Source organism: Dromaius novaehollandiae, chromosome 7 (genome assembly GCF_036370855.1).
Source record: "Dromaius novaehollandiae isolate bDroNov1 chromosome 7, bDroNov1.hap1, whole genome shotgun sequence".
NCBI lineage: Eukaryota > Metazoa > Chordata > Aves > Casuariiformes > Dromaiidae > Dromaius > Dromaius novaehollandiae.
In genome coordinates this window covers 25,118,068-25,141,078 of record NC_088104.1, presented here as the reverse complement: position 1 = coordinate 25,141,078, position 23,011 = coordinate 25,118,068, and the positions used below count along the sequence as shown (strand labels likewise).

At 39.4% G+C, this 23,011-nt stretch overlaps 1 protein-coding gene across 1 annotated transcript in view; it reads left to right on the top strand.

The window, feature by feature from the left end:
- The first annotated feature begins 1,858 nt into the window (after positions 1 to 1,858).
- The window catches only part of OLA1 (Obg like ATPase 1), a 110,870-nt gene continuing 89,717 nt past the window's right edge, over positions 1,859 to 23,011 (top strand). Inside the window, exons 1-4 of the mRNA XM_064514974.1 lie at positions 1,859 to 2,013; positions 2,355 to 2,455; positions 4,359 to 4,502; positions 16,315 to 16,442. Coding sequence (XP_064371044.1) covers positions 2,355 to 2,455; positions 4,359 to 4,502; positions 16,315 to 16,442 — 373 coding nt within the window. The 5' untranslated portion in view covers positions 1,859 to 2,013. The remainder of the gene's footprint in view (positions 2,014 to 2,354; positions 2,456 to 4,358; positions 4,503 to 16,314; positions 16,443 to 23,011) is intronic.

Below are 23,011 nucleotides of genomic sequence, written 5' to 3'. Positions count from 1 at the left end.
AATGTTCCTTTCACATGTTCCTGTGTGTCTGATTTTTTTTTTTTTCATTTTTGGACTGTTTCCTCCTCTTCTGGAGGAGGCCCGGGGTCTCCTCAGTACTCCCTGCCTGGGCTACCACCAGCCACCCCAACCGCCATGGAGCCCCGGGGAGGAGCAGTGCAGACCCCGCCGGCAGCCCGCGGAGAAACCGGGCGCTTCCGCTAAAACTTTGGCTCTTAGTAACAGCTTTTGCTATCTGTCTGAATCATAACTGATGGGAAAAGATAAACACCAAAATCAGTTATTGCTTCTCTTTTTGTGTGCTTGTATTGAGATGGATGTATGATTGTTTTTAGTCAAGAAGGTAAAATAGTAATTTATTCTTGATGAAAGAAGCGCTAAACATCTATGTTTAAACATGGACAAAATTATGGCATTTGTGTACATCTCGTGGTGCAGTCATCTTTCCTCTGGCTGGTAAGACTCATCTGCATATGTTCTTTTTTTAAATTGGTATATGTTGCTATTGCTGGCTGATTTATAGTAAATGAGTTTGTTATATATGCTTTTTAATTTATTAAGTAAATGCAATTACATTTGATTGTAATGTATTTGAATAATGTTAATTGTTCTTTTTATGATGATCTTTGATACCATGAAGATTAGAGACATTGTATAGATTAGAGACATTGTATTAGACTATGGATATGTACAACTGTGACTGCTTTTAGAATAATTGTTGGATATGACACAGAAGTTCTTTTAAACCCAAAAGCTTCAGAGGGGTCTTTTTATTTTAATGAATTACTAAGTAGAAAATTCTAGATGATCCCACTGGCATCCTTGCAAGCTTAAGCCAGCTTGTAAGTTGTTATTTTTGGGTTACTATGAAGTCTGAATGTGCAAAGCTTTCCATGTTTTACTTTGTACTTGTGGCAACCCTTGTTCTGTACCACCGTCCCATGAATTAGCCGAAGCTGGGTTAGCCAGCCCAAGCTAAGGTTCCACCTTCTTGCGCCAGTGATGAGGAACGTGCAAGTACAGGCTGCGTTATGTCTCGTTTGTCATAAATGTTGAAAACGCTTTAAGCAGCTGGCACAATCTGTGTACACAGCTTTGAAAACACTTAAGGGCTTCAAAAAGCTTCTGTGGAGAATGTAGCCACGCACTTGAGGAGAGCCCGCAAGGACACGGGGCCAATAAAGTAATCAGGATATGACAGGTTAAAGACGGTGTTGGCTTTCAGCAACTGCTCTCGCAAACAAGGATTCTGCCCAGCCACGTGGCAGGACACGGGCACAAAGGCCTGTAACGCCAACAGGCACACGGAGCCGGAGCCTGCCCTGGTTCCCAGGCAAGAGAAGCTCCCAGTTTAGCGCACGTAACGGGCACCCTGGAAAACGTCCACCCTGAGGTGCTGAGAGCGCTCACCAAACCGCTCCCTTGCAGTGAGGCGGATACAGCAGGTTTAAAAGGGAGAGCTGCGAGCTGGTGGTCTGACCTCCGCAGCTGGGAGGACCTGGACCAGAACTGGAAGTTATGCAGGCCACGGAAGTAAACAGAAAATACTTAAACAGTAGAAATGACGCAACCTGCTTTCCCCAAGGGGCGGCTGTGCTGGATGAACGGGAGGTTATTAACTGACGCGCTCATGGCGCACACTGAAGACCAGAGGCCTCCGCGGTACGATGGGGGGCACGAGAGGCAGCTCCGCTGCGAGCAGGGCCTGCCCCGGCCGCGGCCCAGGGCCTCCCGCGCGGGAACGCCCGGCGCGGAGCCAGCGCAGCGCGGCCTCCCGGCCCGGGCCGGCGGGAACACGCGCGCCGCGAGACGTGGCCGCAGCCGCCGCCCCGCCCCCGCGCTGCCGCCTCCCTCCCGGCGCGACCTTTCCCCGCGGCGGCCCCGGCCAATGGGAGGCGGCGGCCCCGCCTGTTCCGCCGGCGGCTGCGGCGGGGTGGTGCGTCCGCGTGCGAGGGGCCGCTCGGCGCTGCTCGGGCCCGGCGGCGGCAGCGCGGCCGCTTCGCGTCCCGCAAGGTGAACCGGCCGCCGCCTGGCCGCGGGGCTCTCGGCCGGGCGGGGCGCCGCTTCGCCGGGCTGCGACACGCGGCGCGGCGGGGAAGGCCGCGGGGCGCCGGCCGGGCCGCGGCGGGGTGGCGGGGGCGCCGGGCGTGTGCGCGCTTCAGCGCCGCCTCGGCGGGGGCCGCGTAGGTTCGGCCTGGCCGTTGCGGGCTGCGGCCGGGGCCCGGCGCCGCAGCTGCCCGGGCGGTGCGCGGAGGCCCTGCAGCCGGGAGGGCGGCGGCGGCGGGGCCGGGCCGGCCGGGGGGGGCGGGTGTCTCGCCGGGCGGCGTTGAACGTGCTCTGCTGTGTGGTTTCAGATGCCGCCGAAGAAGGGAGGCGACGGGGTGAAATCGCACCCGATTATCGGGAGGTTTGGGACGTCCCTGAAGATCGGGATCGTCGGGCTGCCCAACGTCGGGTAGGTGCCGCAGGGGCCCAGGCGTGACACCCCCCCCCCCCCCCCCCCCCAGCTGCGCGCAGGTGCGCACCGGCGCGGCGCGGGGGACCTGCGCTCCTCGTCCCGTGAGAGACCGGTGCTTCTGGCCTGAGCTGCTTGTAGGTGGGAGAATGTGAAATGCAAATGTCCGGGCAGAATGACGGTGGAAACGGAAGTCTGCTTTAATAGTGGGTGAACTTCATAAAGTGTTACGCCTTTCTATTTTATTTTTGGAGGTGACTGTATGCACAGGGAGGGGAGAGGGGTCAGTGATACCACAGTTGTCACTAGCAGCGAAAGGGACTTCCCGTCTTGAAACTTTCTGAGAGTTTCTAACGAAAATGGTTTAACTTGCAGCTTGGGGGAGAGGATGGGAAGGTGAATAGCAGTCCACTGTGATGCTGCTCGTCTGTAGTTCTTTATGGCTCTTCCAAGGGGCTATATATAAGACATTGATTCGGGATAATAGAATCTGGGGTATGCCTCTGTGAAACGATTGGTAGTAATTCATACATCATATTTATTAAAAGAGGTTCTTAGCATTCTCAAACTTTAAATCCTTGTACTGCGCACACTGGAAAGCTGGAGGAAAAGGGGAAAATAGCTTTAAAATTACAGAAAATACATTTGCTTTTCCTTCTTTACTGAAGTTGGAAAAGCACTTTATCGAGTACTGTTATAAGGTTTTAAATTTTTTTTTAACATTCTGATAGCTTTTTGAAAGCTTTACCTACTTAACACTTCTTAGTCCTTTCTCTTCTAAAAAATAACCTCAGAAGGAACCCTTTGAACATGTCTCAGGTATAAGGACTGCTGTCTTATCTTTTTATTGTCTATTTTTTTTTATAGCCTAGGAAAGCTGTACATGAGAAAGAAAATAATTAGCAATAGCACTGTCTAACATGTGAAGTAAATGTGGAAAAATAGCATTGGCAGTTATTTCCAACAGTCATAGATTTGTGATTTTTCATATGGAAAAAGCAGTATCTTTTTAGACTGTTGATGAATGTTACAACTTTCAAAGACAGTTGTGACTGACTGTTGAGTATGTTGGCTGTATGCAAGGCAGCTTTCAGATTTCTTTCCAGTGGCCAAGCAATTATGTGAAACTGAAGAAATAAAACAAAGTTGTTAGAAGATTCAGGACTTGGTTAAGAATTTTCTTAACTCAAGAATTGCCTTTTTTAATTAAATGCAAACTAACAAAATAATCTGCTACTTGGTTTAAGTGAATTTTTTTTTTCTGATGCCACTTGTGGTTCTTTCATTGGTGTTTAACATGCGTGATGAAAAGTGTTTGGTAAGATAGAACTGTATCTTCAACAGGTTACTTGTAATTGATTAGCTGATGTAACTTAGTATCTTCATTGTCCCCCTTTCCTCTTTCTCTTGTTGACCTTTATTGCTTATATACTGTAATTATTTTAATTCCTAAATAACACTGAAGAAACAATGTAGTTGTAGAAGAGGTGGTGAGTTTTCAAATTTTAATTTGTCTCTGAAAACTAATTCACTCAAAATAAGTTGAATGCCGGGTTTCCTTATTAGCTTCTTACTTTGCGCTTAAGGCAAATGAGCAGTGGTTGGTGGATCTGTGCATTGCTTTTAACCTAAACCTCTTTGCCAACTGAAATGTGCAATGTAGTCACTTAGGGCAGAAATAGGTAAACATCAGGTTTTTTTGTTTGTTTGTTTGAACAGGTTGCTCAGTGTGTGTGTGTGTTTGCAAATGTCTTGTACTAAAAAACATGGTACTGCTTACTGACCTTAGAGGAAAGGGAGAGTTTGGTCTTGCATTTTGGTTGGGATAAGATGCATTTCAATCCATCCCTTCTAACTGCTTCTAACTGGAACTTACTTAAGAAGGTATGTATTTTGTTTATAGGAAATCCACATTTTTCAATGTGTTAACAAAGAGTCAAGCAGCAGCAGAGAACTTTCCTTTCTGTACTATTGATCCAAATGAGAGTCGAGTACCTGTGCCAGATGACCGATTTGACTTCCTATGCCAGTACCACAAACCTCCAAGGTAACTCAAGTTCTTAACATTTTTTTTTTCAGTTATTCAGTTGAAGTAGTATTACTGAACCCAAAGTTCTCATAATGTTTAATGCAACTATAATGTCTTTATTAAGCTTCTACTGAAGTTTCTTTTTGAATGTGAAGTGATGCATATAACCACGTGGAATGTACCTTTCTTTTTTTCATATGATCTTTGTGGTATGAGTATTAGTAATCTAGTCATTGCTCAGCACCATTCATTGCTCGGTGGTCTGTCTTTGAAGCTAATGACTCCCAGGTGATTTGGAGGATTGTCTGAAGAAATTTGGAAAATGAGCAGTAATGGACATATGTAACTTGTGCAGTGAGGACAGTCATTTGTTAAACATTCATCCTGTTTTATATTGTTCAGAATACTATATATACTCTAAGCAGCCAAACAAACATCTGTCAACTTAAACTCTGTTCAACCTCCATCTTTGGGCAATAAGCTTTATGGACAGCCTTTGTTTCCCCTTGGCTTTTTCTTTCCTTTTTGTAGGCTTTGCTATTTGTTACCTGATATATTCAGTGATACTCCTTTGATCTGTCTCTTCTTTTTCTTCCTTATTCTATGAGTGTTTCAGTTTTGTCGCATCGTTGGTTGTGGCATCATTTCTGCTGTTTATTTCCATAATCTGCTCTCTATGTTCAGTGTGGGAATTGGATGTTTGCTTAAAAAGCGAAACTTAAGATGCTTTCAGAAATCAGAAACTGAAATAGGTACTTGATTAAAATTTCAGTTTGCAGTTACTTGCAGATGAATTCTGAATAAAGTGAAAGTACATAAATTTTAGAGCAAATTAGCATGCATGTCTGCTTTTGTTCAACTCTTGGGCCTCAGTTTTAGAGCCAGGTCACAGACACAGTTGGAAAGGATTGTTTAACTACTGGCCACAAATCTATTTGTTAACTTAATTTTCAGGTCCAAAACAAGTTGTTGCTATCTGTGGTTTGTGTGCGCTTTTTTAAATACTGGAAAATGTATTAATATGGAGCTGTTTGTTTAGGTGGATTGTTACAAGTAACCTTATTCTTCCTTTTCAAATGAGTATTGAGCATACTTGTTACTGTACTAGCTAATAAAATAAAGCTCCTCTGAATTCTAGACAAAACTTACGGGCTCTTTGCACAGAAATAATGACGTGGCTTTCAGATTTCGTTGTCTTAACAGATCTGTTCTAAATTGTAGTGTTACCACTGCTGTGGCCACGGTTTCTTTTTCTTCTCATATTTAGCTGTGACTGGCTACTTCTGAATTAATAGTTGAAGTAACAAAAAAATTATTAGCTCAATTTTTCCCCTCCTTTGTTGTCATTTATCCTTACGAGGAATGCTAAAGTTGCAAATACTTGTGTGTGTTCTCTGGGGGGAAAAAAATCACCTGTAAATATTACTGACTACTGTTACTGGATAACAAGCTGGATATAAATAATAAATCAGCTTTCATTTGAACAGACTTCTGATTCGTTTTTTATGAACGTGTCTGTTACTTAAAAATCAATGGGTATGGGGATTAGTGGGTAGGTGTAGCTCCTGTGAATTTTACAGTTCAGTTATTCTGTTTATATGTTTTTAATATTTCAGTATAACAGTAATAAAGCAATAATAACTCAGCATAGTAGATTGAGGTAACAGTTCTTGGACTGTCAATGCTTATCTGGTTGAGAATAACTCAGGGAAAAAAGGCTGTGGTCATGAAGATACAGAACTGATTGAAATTTATTTAGTTGCTCTTGAATAGTCTGGATTTTGTTCTCTATGTAATACATTCTGTATGAGTTTTCTACTTGTGTTTGGTGTAGTTACAGTAACTAATCTCTGCATGTAGAAATTCTGTATAAACATTATGAGTTCTCTTTAAATTAGACTCTTATCTGTCCTTTTGGCCTCAAGTTTTTGTCTTGTAAAATCTAGAGCATTCAGGTTTTTTCCCCGCATATTACAACTGAGTCCTGACAGAGCTTCAGTATGGTAGGAAAAAATGAAAAAGGCCTGTGTCATAACTAAAATAACACATGACGGGCCGAAGTGACCCAGTCTTGAAAGGTGAGAGTCTCTTCCCTCGGTGCGAGTAGCACCTTTTCAGAGTGGCAGCAGCAGTAAAGACTCGCTTACCCGTTCCTGCCAGCAGACTGGGCAAACTCGCCTATCTGCTCCTGCTGGCCCGCGGCGGTGAGGGAAGGGAAGAGCGGGCCCGGGCAGGTAGCCGTCTGTCGCACTGAGCCGAGACGGCTGCTGCTACGGAGAGGTGGACTGTAAAGTGGTAGCTGTCCTTCAGGTAGCATTTGTTGCTCGAAGATCCATTCCCATCTCCACGAGAAGGAAGTGGCAGCTTGGATGGGACTGGGGTACAGTTGTTTGCTAGCTCGCATGCAAAGCTGACTGGTATTACCTAACTGAGAACTTAAGTGTTTGAATGAAATCGACAACTTTCATGTGAAGCTAAATCCGTACTTCATAGATTCAGGTACGCTGCCTGAACTTGTAACCTGTGCTTTTTTCCTTCTGCAGCAATGGATGATGTGTATGACTGTTTACAGTAAGTTAGTTCAGTGATAGTAACTGTACACAGAAGGTGGGATCCAAAGCCTGCCAGGAAAAGCTGTTACAGGTTATGTTGCTGCCAAATGAACTAGGTGAACAAGTCTCCTTAGCCTTTAATGTTGCCTACTACTTGCTTTCTGGTGTGAATAAAATTGGGGGTGGGGGGAAGAGGAGACACAGTGAGCTTAATATATTAAAAATATCTGAATTTGTTTTAAGGTCTTAGTTTAATTTAAATCAGTAACAGAATATAATTAAATGTTTAAAGTACCAGTTCGTTTCTTTTAAATTTTAAACAATGCTCAGTGAAAACTCACGTTTGTTTACATTAAGTCAACAGTAGCTTTTTAGAGAGGAAAGGCTGTTTGCTTTTTATTTTGTTGTCCTCCTTCCCCTCTTCCCCCCCATATGAGTGTTTTCAGACAAAGATGGATTGAATTATATTCCAGTTGCTAAACTGAAACTTTTATTTGGACTAGTTCACTTGGGCAGGAACTAAAACAGCAATATATTTTTTTTTTTTTCCTGATGGATGCATCTTCTCTACGTAGGCGATCATGAGGTCTACAAATTCTAAAATGGAAAAGAGGTGCTTTTCATCTCTGCAGGTAGTTCCTGCCTTGAAAATTAGGACTTGAAAGACAAAAAAAATTGATCTGTTAACTGCAGTTAGTATATTAATTGGGACACCCTGTGTTTAGAAGTGATGGGTTTCTTAAACAAGAAAGTGAACTTTGTGTGTAGCACACCTAGAGAAATTGTAGTAACTGAATAAAAGTTTTAATAAAATATTTTATACATTTTTTTTGTTCCAAATTTCATTAAGATGCTGCTTAATCAACTTTAAGGTAAAACTGTTTTCTAGTATAAATATGTCAAAATGCTGACCTGAGGACCAAATGATTTGTGTCCTAGCTTGCCAATAGCTTGAAAGCCTCTGAGTATATCCGCCTTCCTGTGCTTAGCTGTAAGATTCTGCCTGTTACCACAGCTGTAGAGTACTATGCCTGACCAGCAAATGTGCCCCAGTGATAATATTTGGCTTGGAGCTTCAGAATGGTTTTGAGTGGGGAAACCCCCCCCTGCTATTTTCTTTTGTTACTGTCTGTGACCCCCCCCCCCCCAATTGTTTAGATTCTTTCTTCTTTATTTACACTATATGATAAACTAGAAGAAACATTCAGGTAGAAACAATGTCAGTCAGTCTAAGCCATGTTTTAATTGCAAATAGTTAAAACTGAAGGGCTGTATTGGTTGATGAGAATTAACCTATATGAAAACACATTCAAAACAATAAAAAGAATGATTTTAAGTCTAGGTTTCTGCTTCCTGCTTTCATTAAAATCAAGTCAAATTACTTTTTACTTGTTCCTGCCTATGGTTTGATCTGCCCTTTTTGAAGTTAACAGTATCAATTTAACTCCCAATTTCTTTTCACCTGTAAGCAGATATATTGTCTTGTATGTACTTTTTCACAAAAAACAATCCTTACTGCAGTCACAAATATTTAACTTGGACTGTTTTTAAATCTTGCATGTTCTTTCCAAACCTACATTTTAAAGCAATCCTGGTTATGTCACAGGGGAGTAATATATAATGTGCAACTACCCCTTTTTGTCAACAAATTGCTTTGGTTCATTCTCTTGCATTGTAAATTATTAAAATTCATGCATTCAGTAACTTTGAGTGCTGAGGTGGTGGTTACTGAACTAAATTTGAGCAATAACTTCACTGTCGTCTAGGTCATAAAAGTTCTATGTAATATTAAACAAAAGTTCTGTTGAATTTATTGTATGATAACATGCTCAGGTACTTGATAAAGTTTAAGTAAAAATGATGACCAGTCACTGGGAAGGTTTGGAATGAAGCTTTCTAAAATTGCTTCTTAGAAACCAAATCAGCAGTGAGATTCTGAATGACATCATATGGGAGTATTCTGAAAAACCTTACTCTAGGTTTAAAAATGGCATTTGTGTAAATTAAAACTTCACCTGTAATTTCATACTGAAACATGAATAACTTAACTGGATGTAACACTGGTGTATCAGCATCTGAATCTCATATTTTTTACAGAAAATTTCTGGCTTGAGGATTGACAACTGGCAAGTATATCCTGTTATTAATGCACTTCCTTCTTTAGTGTTGTTGCATTTGACTACTCTTTAGTTAGCTCCTGGGCCAGTGTAAATTAGCTTGTACGTAATGCTTGTATTCTGGCATTACAAGTGAATAATCTTCCAGCAGTGAATGAAAGACCTTAAGTAGCGATAACTCAGGCTATCTTTTCTCCTGGTGGGAGAAGGCAGATTAATTTTTAGATGTATTTTGTTGCTGTAAAAACTGAGTAGCTTAAGAATATAGGTATCTGATATTCAGTTGTACTATGTATACGTCTTAATCCACATTGAGTCTTCTACCTTTTTATAACTCACATAAATGAAATGTATTTACGAGCCTTTTCATTTGTTTCGTGTGCTGTTAGATTCAAGTCTGATTTGTCAATACAATGGAGAAAATAGTTCTCATGAAGTTGTTCCTGCATAGAAATGACCAGGGGTGCATAGAATGCAGTACCCAGTTTTTTGGAAGGAATCTTTTAATTACTCTGCAGGATCTTTTGCTTGCGTCAGTCTAAACTGCTTGCAAGGTAGACTGCAAAAGCAGTAATAGGGTGTACTGTCTCCTGGAAGAAGGAGAGACTGAAGTCTGTTTGGAGCCAAGCCAAAAATAGTAGTGAGGAAAGACTGAGAATTGAATGGCTTTCTAAGAAGCAGTCACAATATAAATAAATTCTCTTTCTACGTTGCTAAAAATGGCAATTAACTTTTTCCTTACTTGGCTGTGAATATGAACTCGCAAAATAAATGCACCTTTTATTTCATGCAATTTGTGAAGTCTTAACAGGCAACTCCTGCTTAAAGTATATAAAATCTTGTGAAGGCATGAAGAAAGGTTTCTGTTTTCCAATAGATTTGAAATATAAAGCTTTAAGGCAGAAGAAGCTGTACTGGAACCAGGAGATGAGTAACACATTTAGCTTTTAACAAAGAGAACAGGGGAGCTGGACACTCCTGAAACTGGAGAACTGGTATGGTTGCTTATAGAGTGATTTGGCCTTTTTTGGTATGTGGGACCCAAGATCAGGTAGAGTTTGAATCAGGAGAAATATTCAAGAGAAATGTTCAAGAGAACTATTCAAGAAATGAGCGCAAAGCGAATGTGTTACAAAGATTATTCAACCTGGCTTACTGGAAAATTGCTGTACTTTGAACTTAGCTGAAGCTTTCAGATGGGCTTCCAGTATCTCCTGGGGGATGTGAGATTTCGGTAAACCATAATAAATGCTACAGAGAAATTACAGAGCTATTGTTCGTCTTGGAAAAGAAAGGCTGCAGAAACCTGGAAGAATGAAAAGCCCAGGGAGAGAAATAGACTTTTGGTCATAGTGCTTCGATCTGAAGTCAGTGTGTTAGGGGTGTGCTGTAGGCAAGGTTACTTAACTAAGCAAATAGTTGTACTGAACAATTACTTGTGGAAATTGAGAAAGAAATATATGTCTTTTCCCTCCCAAATTTTGAAACAAATGTACTTGCAATTTATTGTGCATATACTGTATTTGTGCATATAGAATCATCTTTGTGAAAGAAGGCAACTGTGGAAGCAGGTGTCTGGGCACTGATGTTTGATTTCTGGGAATTTAGACTTGGGTATATGCTACTTAATATGAAATGCTAAGGAGACAGTACTTCCTTGCAGCCCTTAAAGGGACTATCGCTTGCTCAGGTTACACTGTGAGTCTTCTAGAGGTGGTGCTTAACTTTTATTTCAAATGCAGGGAGCACTAGTTTTAAAAAGCAGTGGAAGAAACTGGTTCTCCCTTGAATCTCTTTATGCCTTGAATTAGAAAGTAAAGCTTGCTTAGGATGTGGGAAACCTTTCCTGAGACACTGTCCTAAACTACTGCTGTACTGAAAGCACAGCTCTTGTGGTAAAGAAACTCATCTTGCCTGTTTAAATAACTCTGTTTTGGGTTAAAAAAAATGAAGACAAAGTTGGTGAGAGAGAAATTTCTGTGTAAAATGCATAAACCTTTGGAGCAGGGATGAGAAACTAAGGTTCTTGTTCCTGAATAAATACCCTAACTATTAGGCTACAGAATTGTACTTTCTTTGGCCCAGTGCATCTTGCCTTCTTGGTTGCACGGTAGTTTGTACAATGAAGACAGTGCACTAACACAAAAATACTGTATTTCTAAGTGGTGAAGAAATATTTTTTCAAGGATTACACTCATGTTTAAAATACAGAGCTAGGTCTGGATTTGGTAATCCATTTCAAATTATGAATTACTGTGGCATACTTTATGGTAGATTGGTGTTGCACTGATTTGTACAAATGATCAGTTGATGCCACCTGTTCCTGATGATCATTTGAGGCTCAGTGACATTATGCTAATGCTGACTAACGAATCTTAAGAAATGGAAATTAATCTGTTTTTGGGGGGGGGGGAGAACAATCCAGTTGAGTTTTCCGCATTTAAAAGAACTAAAATGCACTTCCTATATAAAGAACTTCTTCTCTTTGCAGTGTTTTCTGTTTACTTAGTTTTGTCATGTTTACTTTTTGTACTTCTTGAGAGCATAAGCAATGCTGAATAGTTTTTATGCCTTTTTCTCCACGTTCATCTTTCTATGATGAAACAACGAGATTTAGGCTTAGAAAACTGTGGCTGCCGGCAACGATGATGGTATTACTTTGCTTGGAGTGTTAGCTTTGTGATACTCAAAATGAAGATGAGAAAACATCCTGGAAAGCCGGATACTGAGTCTTCAAAGGTCTCTTGCTTATATTAGTCAATTGTGAAATAAATATGCTAGGGTGTTGCAACCATTGTCTAGCAAATAAGGTTGATACTGGTGATAGAGTGACCTATCTGCATATGAAGGTATCTGCCTTCCCCTAAGGTGGCATCTTTGTAGTGAAAGTGTGAATTGTGATGGCTGGCCAGGAAGTTAATCCCACTGGAGCGATTAGAGGGGAGCATAAAAAGAGAACATTTCTAGTGCCACCTTTGTTTTTCTTAACACAGTTTAAAATGACAATGCTTTAAAAAGTGGCATTTTTCTATATTGCTGATGATGTAGAAGTGTTAGAATTCCTTGCTTTTTGACAAATACTAAACTGGGAAGTTGCTGCTGTTTCTTTTGAGGTATGCATTAGCTCTGCAGTTCTGTGTCACAGTGGAAAGAATTATTAGGGTTAATGCATTAATGGAGTTATTAATTTGATTCTGTCTTCAGAAATGTGCACTTTTCTTTGTAGTGCATTAAGCTTAAAAATACTTATTTGCTGTTTCCATCTGAATTTGCGTACTGATAACTAGAAAGAGTATTTTATTGGTAGAATTTGCCAAGAATGCTATAGTGGGGCAGACATGTATAGCTTTCAAAGTTAGTTTACTTTGGAGTGTATTTATATTCCTGTTCTCTCTACTGCATTAAACGGTGTTAAGTTACAACACATGATATCGCAGTGTTTCCAAGGGTGCGCCCTTGTTTTCATAGGCCTGGTGAGGTTTAAAGCTAAAAGCCAACATGTTATGTGCCCTTGATTTAAGTAGCTCATGCTGTTTTGTAAATACCTTCTTGCATATTTTCTAAACTCCCTCTCTGAGTATTGTGGTGTGTTGTTTCTTGTTCGTAAGTGCATCACTGAGGTGCTAATGACATGAAATGTCACTAACTTCCTAATTCATTGCGCTTGACAAGTTCAGTGATGCCTTGAACTTCACCTTGGTAAGGAAAAAGATTTTGTCCAGATCTTACATTGTGAAATTAGTTTGAAGAAATCATTTTTCTTAGGAAGTGCTGGAGCAAGATTGAAAACAAAACCAGGATAACAGCTCTTGATTTGAGGTTGTCATCTTTCCAGGAATACTAATGTGACATACTAGGATAGATTGTGCTGGATTGTCTCTTTCCAGACTAGGGAGTTCATTTTGAGTAGGACTGTGAGTCTGCTACTATTAAACTATATAGGTTGTGTTATCTGCAGTTTAATGGAAATGGGGTAGCACTAAAAAGCTTTGGGAGCTGTTGTCCAGTTCCACCTGTTGTTCTGAACAGAGATAATAAAATATATATATATATATATATATATATATATATATATATATATATATAAAAAAATAAAATTTCCTTTACCACAGCTTTTTCCTTCTGGGCCATAGCTGCAGTACGAGGCATGATAAGACTTGAAGGGTAGTTTTGGGGGTTTTTTTTCCTCCTTGTTTGTTTGTTTATTTTGTAATAGAAATATTGGGCAGCAACCTCTTGTGTAGAGCTTGTTCTGCTAAAATGAGAAATGGTTTTCAGGTAGGAAGAGGAAAATAATGCTGCTAGCTAAATCCAAAGAAGCTGTAAGTTGGAGCAAAAACCTGCTCGTGGAGTAAACTAATCTAGAACTACCAGAGCAGAAGCAAAACTTCAAATGATGCAACGAGAGCCAAAAACTTCTAGTTACTGGCTTCTGATTTGAAAAGAGTACCAAGCAGCACTGACATCAGTAGCTGTTACTCCTGGTAACTGTACGTTACAGTAAAACTGTTCTGGCAAAAACCCTGGAGGGGGGGAGGGTAAGAGTAATTTTGTAGAAACTTAGTCAAAAGGGTGTGAATACTTGTTTTTTATTTTGGGGTTATTGTGACAGATAGCAAACAAATCAGGAGGTGTCTGCAAGCCTGTGAGATGTACCTCAGTGTGGAAGTTTAACTTTTGATTTCCCTTTTCTGCCTCTACCATGTAAGACCTGGGTGGAATGGGGGAAAGGGAGAAAAAGAGTGAAGAGAGTTCAAGGGATATCAAGGTTGCTGAGGATAAGTGTCTGGAGTTGTTACTTCAGTACTGACATTAGGGACACCTGGGAGAAAATTCTCTACAAAAAATGGTAGCACTGTGAATTGCATCTTTGCACTTGCTGGCCGTATGTTGATTGTTCTCTAGTTTGCAGTCACAGTGCGTACTGCTGCAACAAGGAGGGTAAATGTAGTGATGCTGGGGGAGGCTTCTGCTGTTACAGATTTGACAGCGGCCATGCAAATTCAGACCAAACGCATTTATCAGCAAGCTGTTGCACTAGTGAAGATAAAGCTCCTTTTGGCTGTTAAGCAATAAAGATTTCAGAAGTCTAACAGCGTTCGGAGAAAGTGTAGAGTTGACAAAGAGGCTGGTTGTGTCTAGCACTCATTCACACCTACGTGGTTGCTTCCATCTATGAGCAGCATTGCAGTGGTCATGACTGGAGATCTGTGATGAAAACATCTTAAGGTATATACAGAGCTTGTATTTTTAGGTTTGAATCTTGTCCTGAAGCACATCTGCTATGAAAGAAGTCTTTCCACTGCTTGGCAAACTGGCATTGTCTACTTACGCAGACTTCTTAGCTATAACTTGCAGTGAGACCCTTTTCATCATCATTATTAAAACTGTGGATTTGAGTGTTTTCTGTTGTGCGTATTGTCAGTAGAATAATGAACTGTTCTATTAATCTTAAAATAGTGTTAATGAAATATAACTGTGATAAGTTCAAGTGTTTGGAAACGAAATAATGCTCCTTTCTCTTGTGAAGCAATTGACTTGGAAGATCTTGCTGACTGCGGTCTGCTGCTTCCAGTGTTTTGCGAGTGATGAATCAGCACTGTTTGTATGGTTCTGTCTTTACCACTGTTTCTGATGTTAAAGGTGCTTTTAGTCAACAGATTATCACCAAATTTTAGTGTTTTTCCCTCACTCAGTGGGATTTTCAGAAGTAATTTTGTTTAATATATACCTGATAGACTAATGCTCATTGAATTACTCACTCATTTCAAATCAACTAAGAATCTAGTCAACAGAAGGCTTGCTGTTTATGTATTGCTGTATTGATTTGCCATAGCTTTGAAAACTTACCCCCCCGGCCCATTTTTTGTTAGCTAATTTGAACTTCGTAACTATTCTGTGGTTGCTATATAAAATATCCTGCAGCCAAATTTGCTAATCTGTTAGCTATGATGTAGAATATCACAGCTCTGTTTCCATTAAAATGTTATCAGCTTCATCTAAACTGGTTTTCTGTTTTGTTAAAAATGTTTGTATAACCCTAACTACAGTTTTAATCAACACTGTTTAAAAATGCTCTAGACTTCTGACAAGCGTCACTTACTGAAGTAAACAGTAATCTTAGAGATGAAGGTAGCAGAGTCTTTTTCATTTTCATCCTCATTTGAATCATAAAAAGTGATTCAGTGATTCAGGTGACACTTTAGTTTACTGGAGAAACACCAATTTGTTGAAAAAGAAGAGAAAAACATCTAAAACTCCTATCCTTGTTTGATGTTTTGGGGCTTTTAAATAAATACTGTAAGAACTGTAGACCCCAAGGTGAATTCTTAAAACAAACAACCCCCATTAAATACAGACTTTTTTTCAGGTTATTTGGAAAAAAATATTGTTTTATATGTTTATTATAGCCAAAAAATGTATTTTAAAAGAAGTTGGCCACCCTGTCTTTGCATAGAAAGAGACTGGAATAGTGAGATTTGAGATATATATTACAAAAGATTGTGGAGCTAGAAATCACTAGGAAAATGGGGTGAGAAATCTGGGTTGAGAGGGAGGTTGGGACTTTGTAGGTAAGCCATGAATGAACCCAGGGCTTGGGAACAGAACCTTAGGGTGACTGGGGTGGTGAATTAAGAAATAACTAAGGCAGAGCAGGAAAAAAAAAGATTTATGTGGTGTTGGGCTTATGCATAATATAGACATAATGGTTAGGAACTGCTAAAACACTCTGAAATCTGAATTTTGCTGCTCTATATCAGCAATTACCTGTGAAAACCACTTAAGTGTCTTATCCCTTTGGTACTATGAAAACTGCTCATTGCAGGTGATTTATTTCATACCTCAGAATTCCAGGCTTGGCTGATTCATATGGATGTCAGTATGATTCCACATTGTAGAAACTATTGTGTGTTGTTTTTTTGTTTGTTTTGCATTATTAATGACAGAAAATAAAGAATGGGTGATGTTTTGTTTGGGGCGGGGGGAGATGCCTAGTTTTTCGTACATTGCAAGTTAAATGAGGAAGAAAGCTATTGTTGTCATGTATAGCACTCAGCCTAGAAGGAAAGAGGTGTCATTTTTAGGTTCTAGATTTATTTCTGTGCCAAAAGTTTTGGATGAGATCCTTCAGTAATGAAATCTTTAACTTTTATCTTTCAGCAAAATTCCAGCCTTTCTGAATGTAGTGGATATTGCTGGCCTTGTGAAAGGAGCCCATACTGGCCAAGGCTTAGGAAATTCCTTTTTGTCTCATATTAACGCCTGTGATGGGATCTTTCATCTGATGCGTATGTAAACTTATTTATGTGTTCTATCTGTAACTTAAGGACAGCACTGTTGTACTTTAAATAAAAACTGTAGAACAAATATACATTAAAAGATTTGTTTTAGCCATTCCACTCAGTCACCAGGATTTTGGTGTTGTTCCCCATCCTCTTGCCCCCCTCTTCCCCTCCCACCCCCCAGAAACTCGTTATCCTCAAACACATAAATGGTACATTTACTCTTCAGCAGCATTGGGCCGAAGACTTAAAAATGAACTGGGTATTTGGAAGTATGCAGGACCTTTTAGTTTTCTTTTGTGAGCAGTGCAAGGTAATTGATTCCTCCAATTTTATAAATGAGGAGGAGGAGTGGAATGTGATAATAAAAGGCTGAATTGGAGGTAGAAAAAAGAAAATGCAGAGTTAGTAGTAGATTCTAGAATTCTAGTCCTAACAGGACAAACTGCACTTCCTTTTTCTGATTTCTGTGTGAGTTATGTCGGGTCTTCAACCCTGATTCGTTTGTTTGTTCTTGTTTTTTTTCCTGGCTCAAAGAATCCTGAACATTCTTCAGGTACATCCATCAGGGTCCTTGGTCTGCCTCTAATTGCCTGTTACCACAGTACAGAGCTGGCCTTCAGAGTGATACTGATAACTCTTACAAACTTGGTGCTTAAAAGCTTGTTAAAAGTGTATGTTGATTTGCAATACATTTTGAGTGGAAAAAATCTTTTGGTCTCAAAAGACTGAGCTTAATAGTGTTCATGCAGATTTGAAGAAACTTCAGCACCTTTGTTATTTTCCGTTGGTTGGCCACTAGTATACAGTGAGTGATGAAAGAATATCAAAATAGGAATGCTTGTTATTTAGTGATTAGAGCAAATGTGTTTTGGGGGGTGGGAGGGGGGAGAACAGTTTTAAAGCAAAATCCGAAGGCATAGAGTATTACTCTTATGGCATTGACCTAGTTATGCGTTAGGACCCTTGCTCCTGTGAGCCTCTGTATTAAAATGTTTATACAGACCAGTCTGCTGACGTGCATCTTACAGCCTGTTGCATGCTTGATGAATCGGTAAGTAAGCTACCTCAGTCAAATGCTATTGACTGTGCATCAAGAATACCCACACATAGATTTGCTACGGAGTATTGGTACAATATAAACTTACATCCCAGTCTTTGGGACATTCATTTCTGGCTGTAAACATGCCTTTGATCTCGTTTCCCTTGCTGCTCTCCTGCATTTGGTTGTGTCAGCCTGTTTTGTGGCACAAGCTACTTTTGAGGCAGGTCAGATTAAAGACAGATCCTTAAAGGCAGTAGTTCTGCTTTATTCCCTAAAAGTTTTTTTGTAGATGACTGTTTACAGTGAATTAATCTGTGTGGTTTCCCTTCTTTCACACAGCCCGTACTAAGGTTAGGTAATAGTCTAGTAATAAACACAGCAACGAGCTGATCATACAGTATTTATAAAAGTTGAATGTCAGTTGAATGTGCCTCACTTAAATTCAGCAATATACTGCAGTCTCAAAATGATTCCTCTTCCTGTTTGTGGGAAGTGACAATTTCAGATTTGAAACTGAATCTAAGAGCTGGATTCAACACCAAGTAGCCCATACTGGAGGGTGAATCCCATCAGCGGGTCCTATGTAGTAGGTGATAGACGCAGCAATATATTAAGGGGAGAACAATTATTAAAACCTGACAAATTTGATAGTGCAGCCATGTGCTGATATTGCTAATCTTATTTATGGGAAAATGAACTCTGGTTCATTTTATCCTTTCAACATTTTCAATTGAGCGACACAAACTTTGTGGGGAAAGGTAACACTTTTATTAGGCTTATACTGTTGAAAAACAGGATGTGGTTTTGGGAACATGAGCCTTTTATTAAGGTCTTTTAGTGTCTAGAAGCCAGCTATGACAGTGGAGGGAAAAAAAAGCATGCTCTCTCCCTTGAAAACTTGTCTTTATTTATACTTTAGTACCAGTATTACTGTTCTCTGAGTAGAATAGAGAACTATGGGATATTCACTGTTGCTAAACAGCTAATAGTATTTAAAACTGCATGTTGAAAAGATGAAGCTTAGTCCTCACTGGGCTAGAGTGAGGTAAGTCTTTTGAATTTCTACATCATTTTAGGAGCTAGTTCAATATGTGAAGGCTGTACTAATACATTCATATATTTTAAATGTTTATATTATGAGTGCTTGAGAACCATTTTTACAATATGCCTCTAAGAAAGATGCTGGGGATCAGTTCCCTCAAATGCATTGCTGTCCTGGAGTTGTAATTACTGTTTTGTCTGCTGTCAATTGAGAACAAGTGATGAACTATTTATACTTAGTCTGTTTGGATGTTTGTATCATAGATGTTTGGTTAAGGTACAGATTTGATAAAAGATTCAGTGGAGAAGATACTTTTTAATATATATGTTGAATAATCCACAGAGTTTGTCTTGGGCAGCTTTCATAAGGGTTAACACCATTTTTGGTTTTTCTTTGGGGATTGTAGAAAGCAATGAGACTATTGTGTTTTTTTTTTAACCATCCAGATATTTATTTTTGTATTCATACCTACTTCTTTTAATCTAGCTTTTTTTTTTTTTTTTTTTTTTTTTTTTTTGTAATACACTTCGGCTTCTTTCAGAGATTCTGAAATACAATGGCTGTGAAATGGTTGTTGCTGTGTTTTTTCTTCTGTCTTTGGGTTCCAAAAAGATAATGGAGTCACTTTTTAAATAGCACTTTTTTTTAATCTTAACCCTGTCTCTTATGCTGCTCTTGCTGGAAGGGCATGTTTTAGCTAGAATGCAAGCTAGTGATGACCTGTTGTAGAATTGTGTTTATTGCATAATAAACATGAAGATCTTTCCAAATATTACCTAGAGTTAATAATAAGGATAATAAAAATAATGCAAATTAGTCTGAGAAATATAAAATTACTTTTTTTTTCATCTGCAGACTGTATATTACTTCCATTTTCCTTTTCCCACAGTGCTATAAAATTGAAGATTTGGCACTAAAAGCTAGTAATGGCCTCTCTATTCAATTTAAAAAAAATGAATCTGAGTTACACAACACAAACTCTAGTTAAAACCTAAAACCCATTGAAGTTTTCAACATACCATGTCAACTTCTATTAGAAAAATATATAAAACCTTTTTATACGGTGTAATGTTTTTATACCTACCTTTCAAAATTATTGGCAACCTAAAAATTCCTCTTTGTGAGTCTACGGCATATCTTGAGCTCATACTATTTTAGATTACAGAAATTACCTAAACTGTTTTTACAAATCTGTAAGCTTTTGAGATCCTGAGAGGATGAAGCTTCTTTGTTGCCTTTTCCCAGGGTTTGGTTCAAATTCTTAATGGGCAGTCTGTCTTTAGGAACTGGTGTCTTGGGCCTGGCCATCAGTTTTCAACCTAGCTGATAGGCGCTGGGTCTCTGCAGTAACAGTCGAGGCTGACTGTAAAGAAACGTGGCCGGCTTGCCCCTGTCAGAGGGGGAAAAGCTGTGGACTGGAGGGTAGGCTTCCTATGCCAGCACGCTGGAAAGAAGGTGTGAGTGAAGACTAAAAGATAATGAGAATGATAAAATGCTCTTGAGAGATGCACTTGAGTTATCTGGGGAAGTAGCCAGGACTGACTGAAAAGCAGTCTGCAGTTTTGTGTTGGTTTTCCAGGTAGAAGCCAGAAGAACAGTAATCATCAAGAAGATACTAAAAATTGAGAGAAACTTCTGTCTCATTCCTTTTCAAAGCAGAAGAAAATAGAGTTTGGCTTCATTCATGTTTTGAGTTGATCTGGAACATTGTTTTCACCTTTGTGAGCACTGCAACCATTGTGTCCTGTCCTTATCGTACTATTGTAGTATGCATTGCTGCTGCCATTAGTATGCATTAGACTAAGCAGGATACTGTATAAATGGGATTGGATTTTAGAGACCTGACTGGTCTATTCATAAGATGTAATCATAAAATCTGGCTGAATAACTAAGAAGGGTCTGTACATGGTTGTACAGTCTGTACCTGACTGTGCTGCAGATGTGAACCATGTCATTACCCAGCTGTGGCATCCTGGGGGACAGTGAGGTGAGAGACTGCAATGACTGTCTCTGCAAGAGGAGCTGATTCACAACAGTCAGCCACAGCTCTTTTTGCCCTGAAACATCACTTGTTTCATGTTTTGAAGCACGTTTAGATCTTAGAAGCAGTGACAAACTTCTGGCTTTTTTTTTAGCTGAAAGTTAGTTTTCTGCACAAATGATTTCATCCCCACGTTTCAAAAGATTGGGTTTGTATACCAGGGAGCCTGAAACCAGGATTGCTAGAAAAATAATCCTGTTTTCCTTGGGGATTGTTTCGCCTTTTCCAGATATTTTAGCACTACTCTTGAGGCAAACTGATTTTAGAAGTTTTAAAGGGTGGTAGGTTCTATCGTTAAAGATCTGTGCTTACTGTTTGTTTCTCTCACTAAGTAGCTGCTCTTGCATTAGCACTTTGAAAGATGACATCATTTGTGTATTGATTTTGTAGCAAACATAGCTTTCATTATGCGGGGAAAATCTTTTAATCCTGAAAAGAAAAATTGCACATCCCACAGTATTTATAAAGAGTTTCTTATGCAGATCTTGGTAGTGCTCATTTAGTCTTTGTATTGATGAATCCTGTTCAGAGGGCTTGTTCTCTGCATTGTGTTTTTGTTTATTTTAGTTTAGCTGGATAATGGGAAATACTCTCTGTAAGAAAATGTCTGTGTCCTGTCATGTGGGTTCTCTGTGGACTCTGAGCCATTAATGGTGCTACAACATGAGATACTAGGGTGTAGTGGTTCGGTAAACCTTGGAAACTGTTGGGAAGTCTGCTGAAAACTTCCTATTACTTACTGTCCTGGTAACTGGATTTCAGAATAGATGAGAAAAAGCCAGCAAGTGTTACTACCTCCAGCTCCTAAGAAAGTAAATGCATGCTAGACTTGTTTGGGAAACAATGTTTTGGGTTTTGTTTCAGGAAAGGCTTTTAAACTACTGTTGTCTAACATTGCTTGAGACTTCATGTTATTATCCAGTCACTGAAGATGCTTGGTCATAATTTTTCTTGTGTGTGCAGCTGTCTGATTCCTTATGTAATTGATGGAGTATCTTCATTGCTGTCTTGAAGTAGATTGTAGACCAAGAACTATGTTTTTGCCTGGTAAAAATCATAGGTGGCTCAACCGCGTGATGCCGAGAGCTTAGAGGGACTGTTGTATCTGGCTGTCTGCCAGGCTTTAACTTGGTTCAGCTGGTATTTTTGCAGAAGGCAGTTTGAGAATTAACTCACTCAAGCTGTATTAAGGTCATGATAGGTAAAGAAGTGGCTAGCTAGGAATGGGGAGCTATTGTTGAGTATGATGATCCAAACTTTTGCAACCTCCTTGAAGATATTTCTAGTCTTAGGCCAAAGATTTCCATCTTGTTTTTCTTTATTCATTCAGCATATTCATTCAGTTGAATTGTGTCTTCTTTAGAGGAAGAGGTTTGTTTGTAACTTTTTTTAGCTATTGTGACAGGATTCATTGATGTTTCCTCCTTGCGTTATTAAAAGGTCTTTGAACAGGGTTGTTGCATATCATATTTATCTGCCACAGGGCATGTAGGTGAGCTGCAGCTATAGTCCTCTCAAAATAATGGTATTTCTTTAGAAATGGTTGAAGTTGGTTGTGGTATTTACCTAGACTGTTTCTTTCATAACATAAAGCTGAGGAGAAACAAGATCCTTTTCCTTCTGTCTGGCTGATTCTCTACTTCCTTATTTCATAAAAATACACCTACTCTGAAATGGTCATGGATTTTCAGTCTTCAAACTTCCACATCCTAGATAGGCTGTTATTTTCGTAGAGGGACAGTGTTCATTAAATGGGTGGAAACTTTGCCTGTATGCCTAAAACAAAACCTAAATGTATACAATGAAGCAGCAAATGAGAACAGCATATGGTAGGGTGATAGGAGAACAAGAGATAACATTGTGATAGAGAGTAACGCTGGATTTTTTTCTTATACAATTAATAACAGTATGAAATGATTTATTTTAGCTGAACAAACAAGGTGAATAAAACAGTTTTTCTAGAAAGAGTAGGGCAGTATGTTTTTATGTCTTTTGATATATCGTTATTATTTATACTGCTTTTTATGAGGTGTTACCTATAGATTTTTTTTTTCTGTTAAAGTGCATAAACTGAAAATGGATTACTGGTATTTGAAGTAACCATTGATCTCAGTATGTTGGTTTTTCTTTCAGAAAAGTTTCTTTGGGATGGGGGTATATTTTTTTGGCTGAATCAGTGTGAAACCATTTATCCAAACAGAAATACTTACTTATTACTGGCTAAATGAATGGGGAATTTAATTAAACTGTTTTCTATCCTGGCTAACAGCATTTACATTAGTAGCAGAGTAACCTGACATACTTTAAAGCTGTGGAAGGTTTGTTCGTCTTCTGTATTTCATTGTTTAGTTTGAAACGTTTCTCACAGTTCTGTTTTTCATGTTTCAGGTATGTTGGATTTTAACTGAGGTAGAAGTATTTTCATTGTGGCATAATGCAGGCGGTTT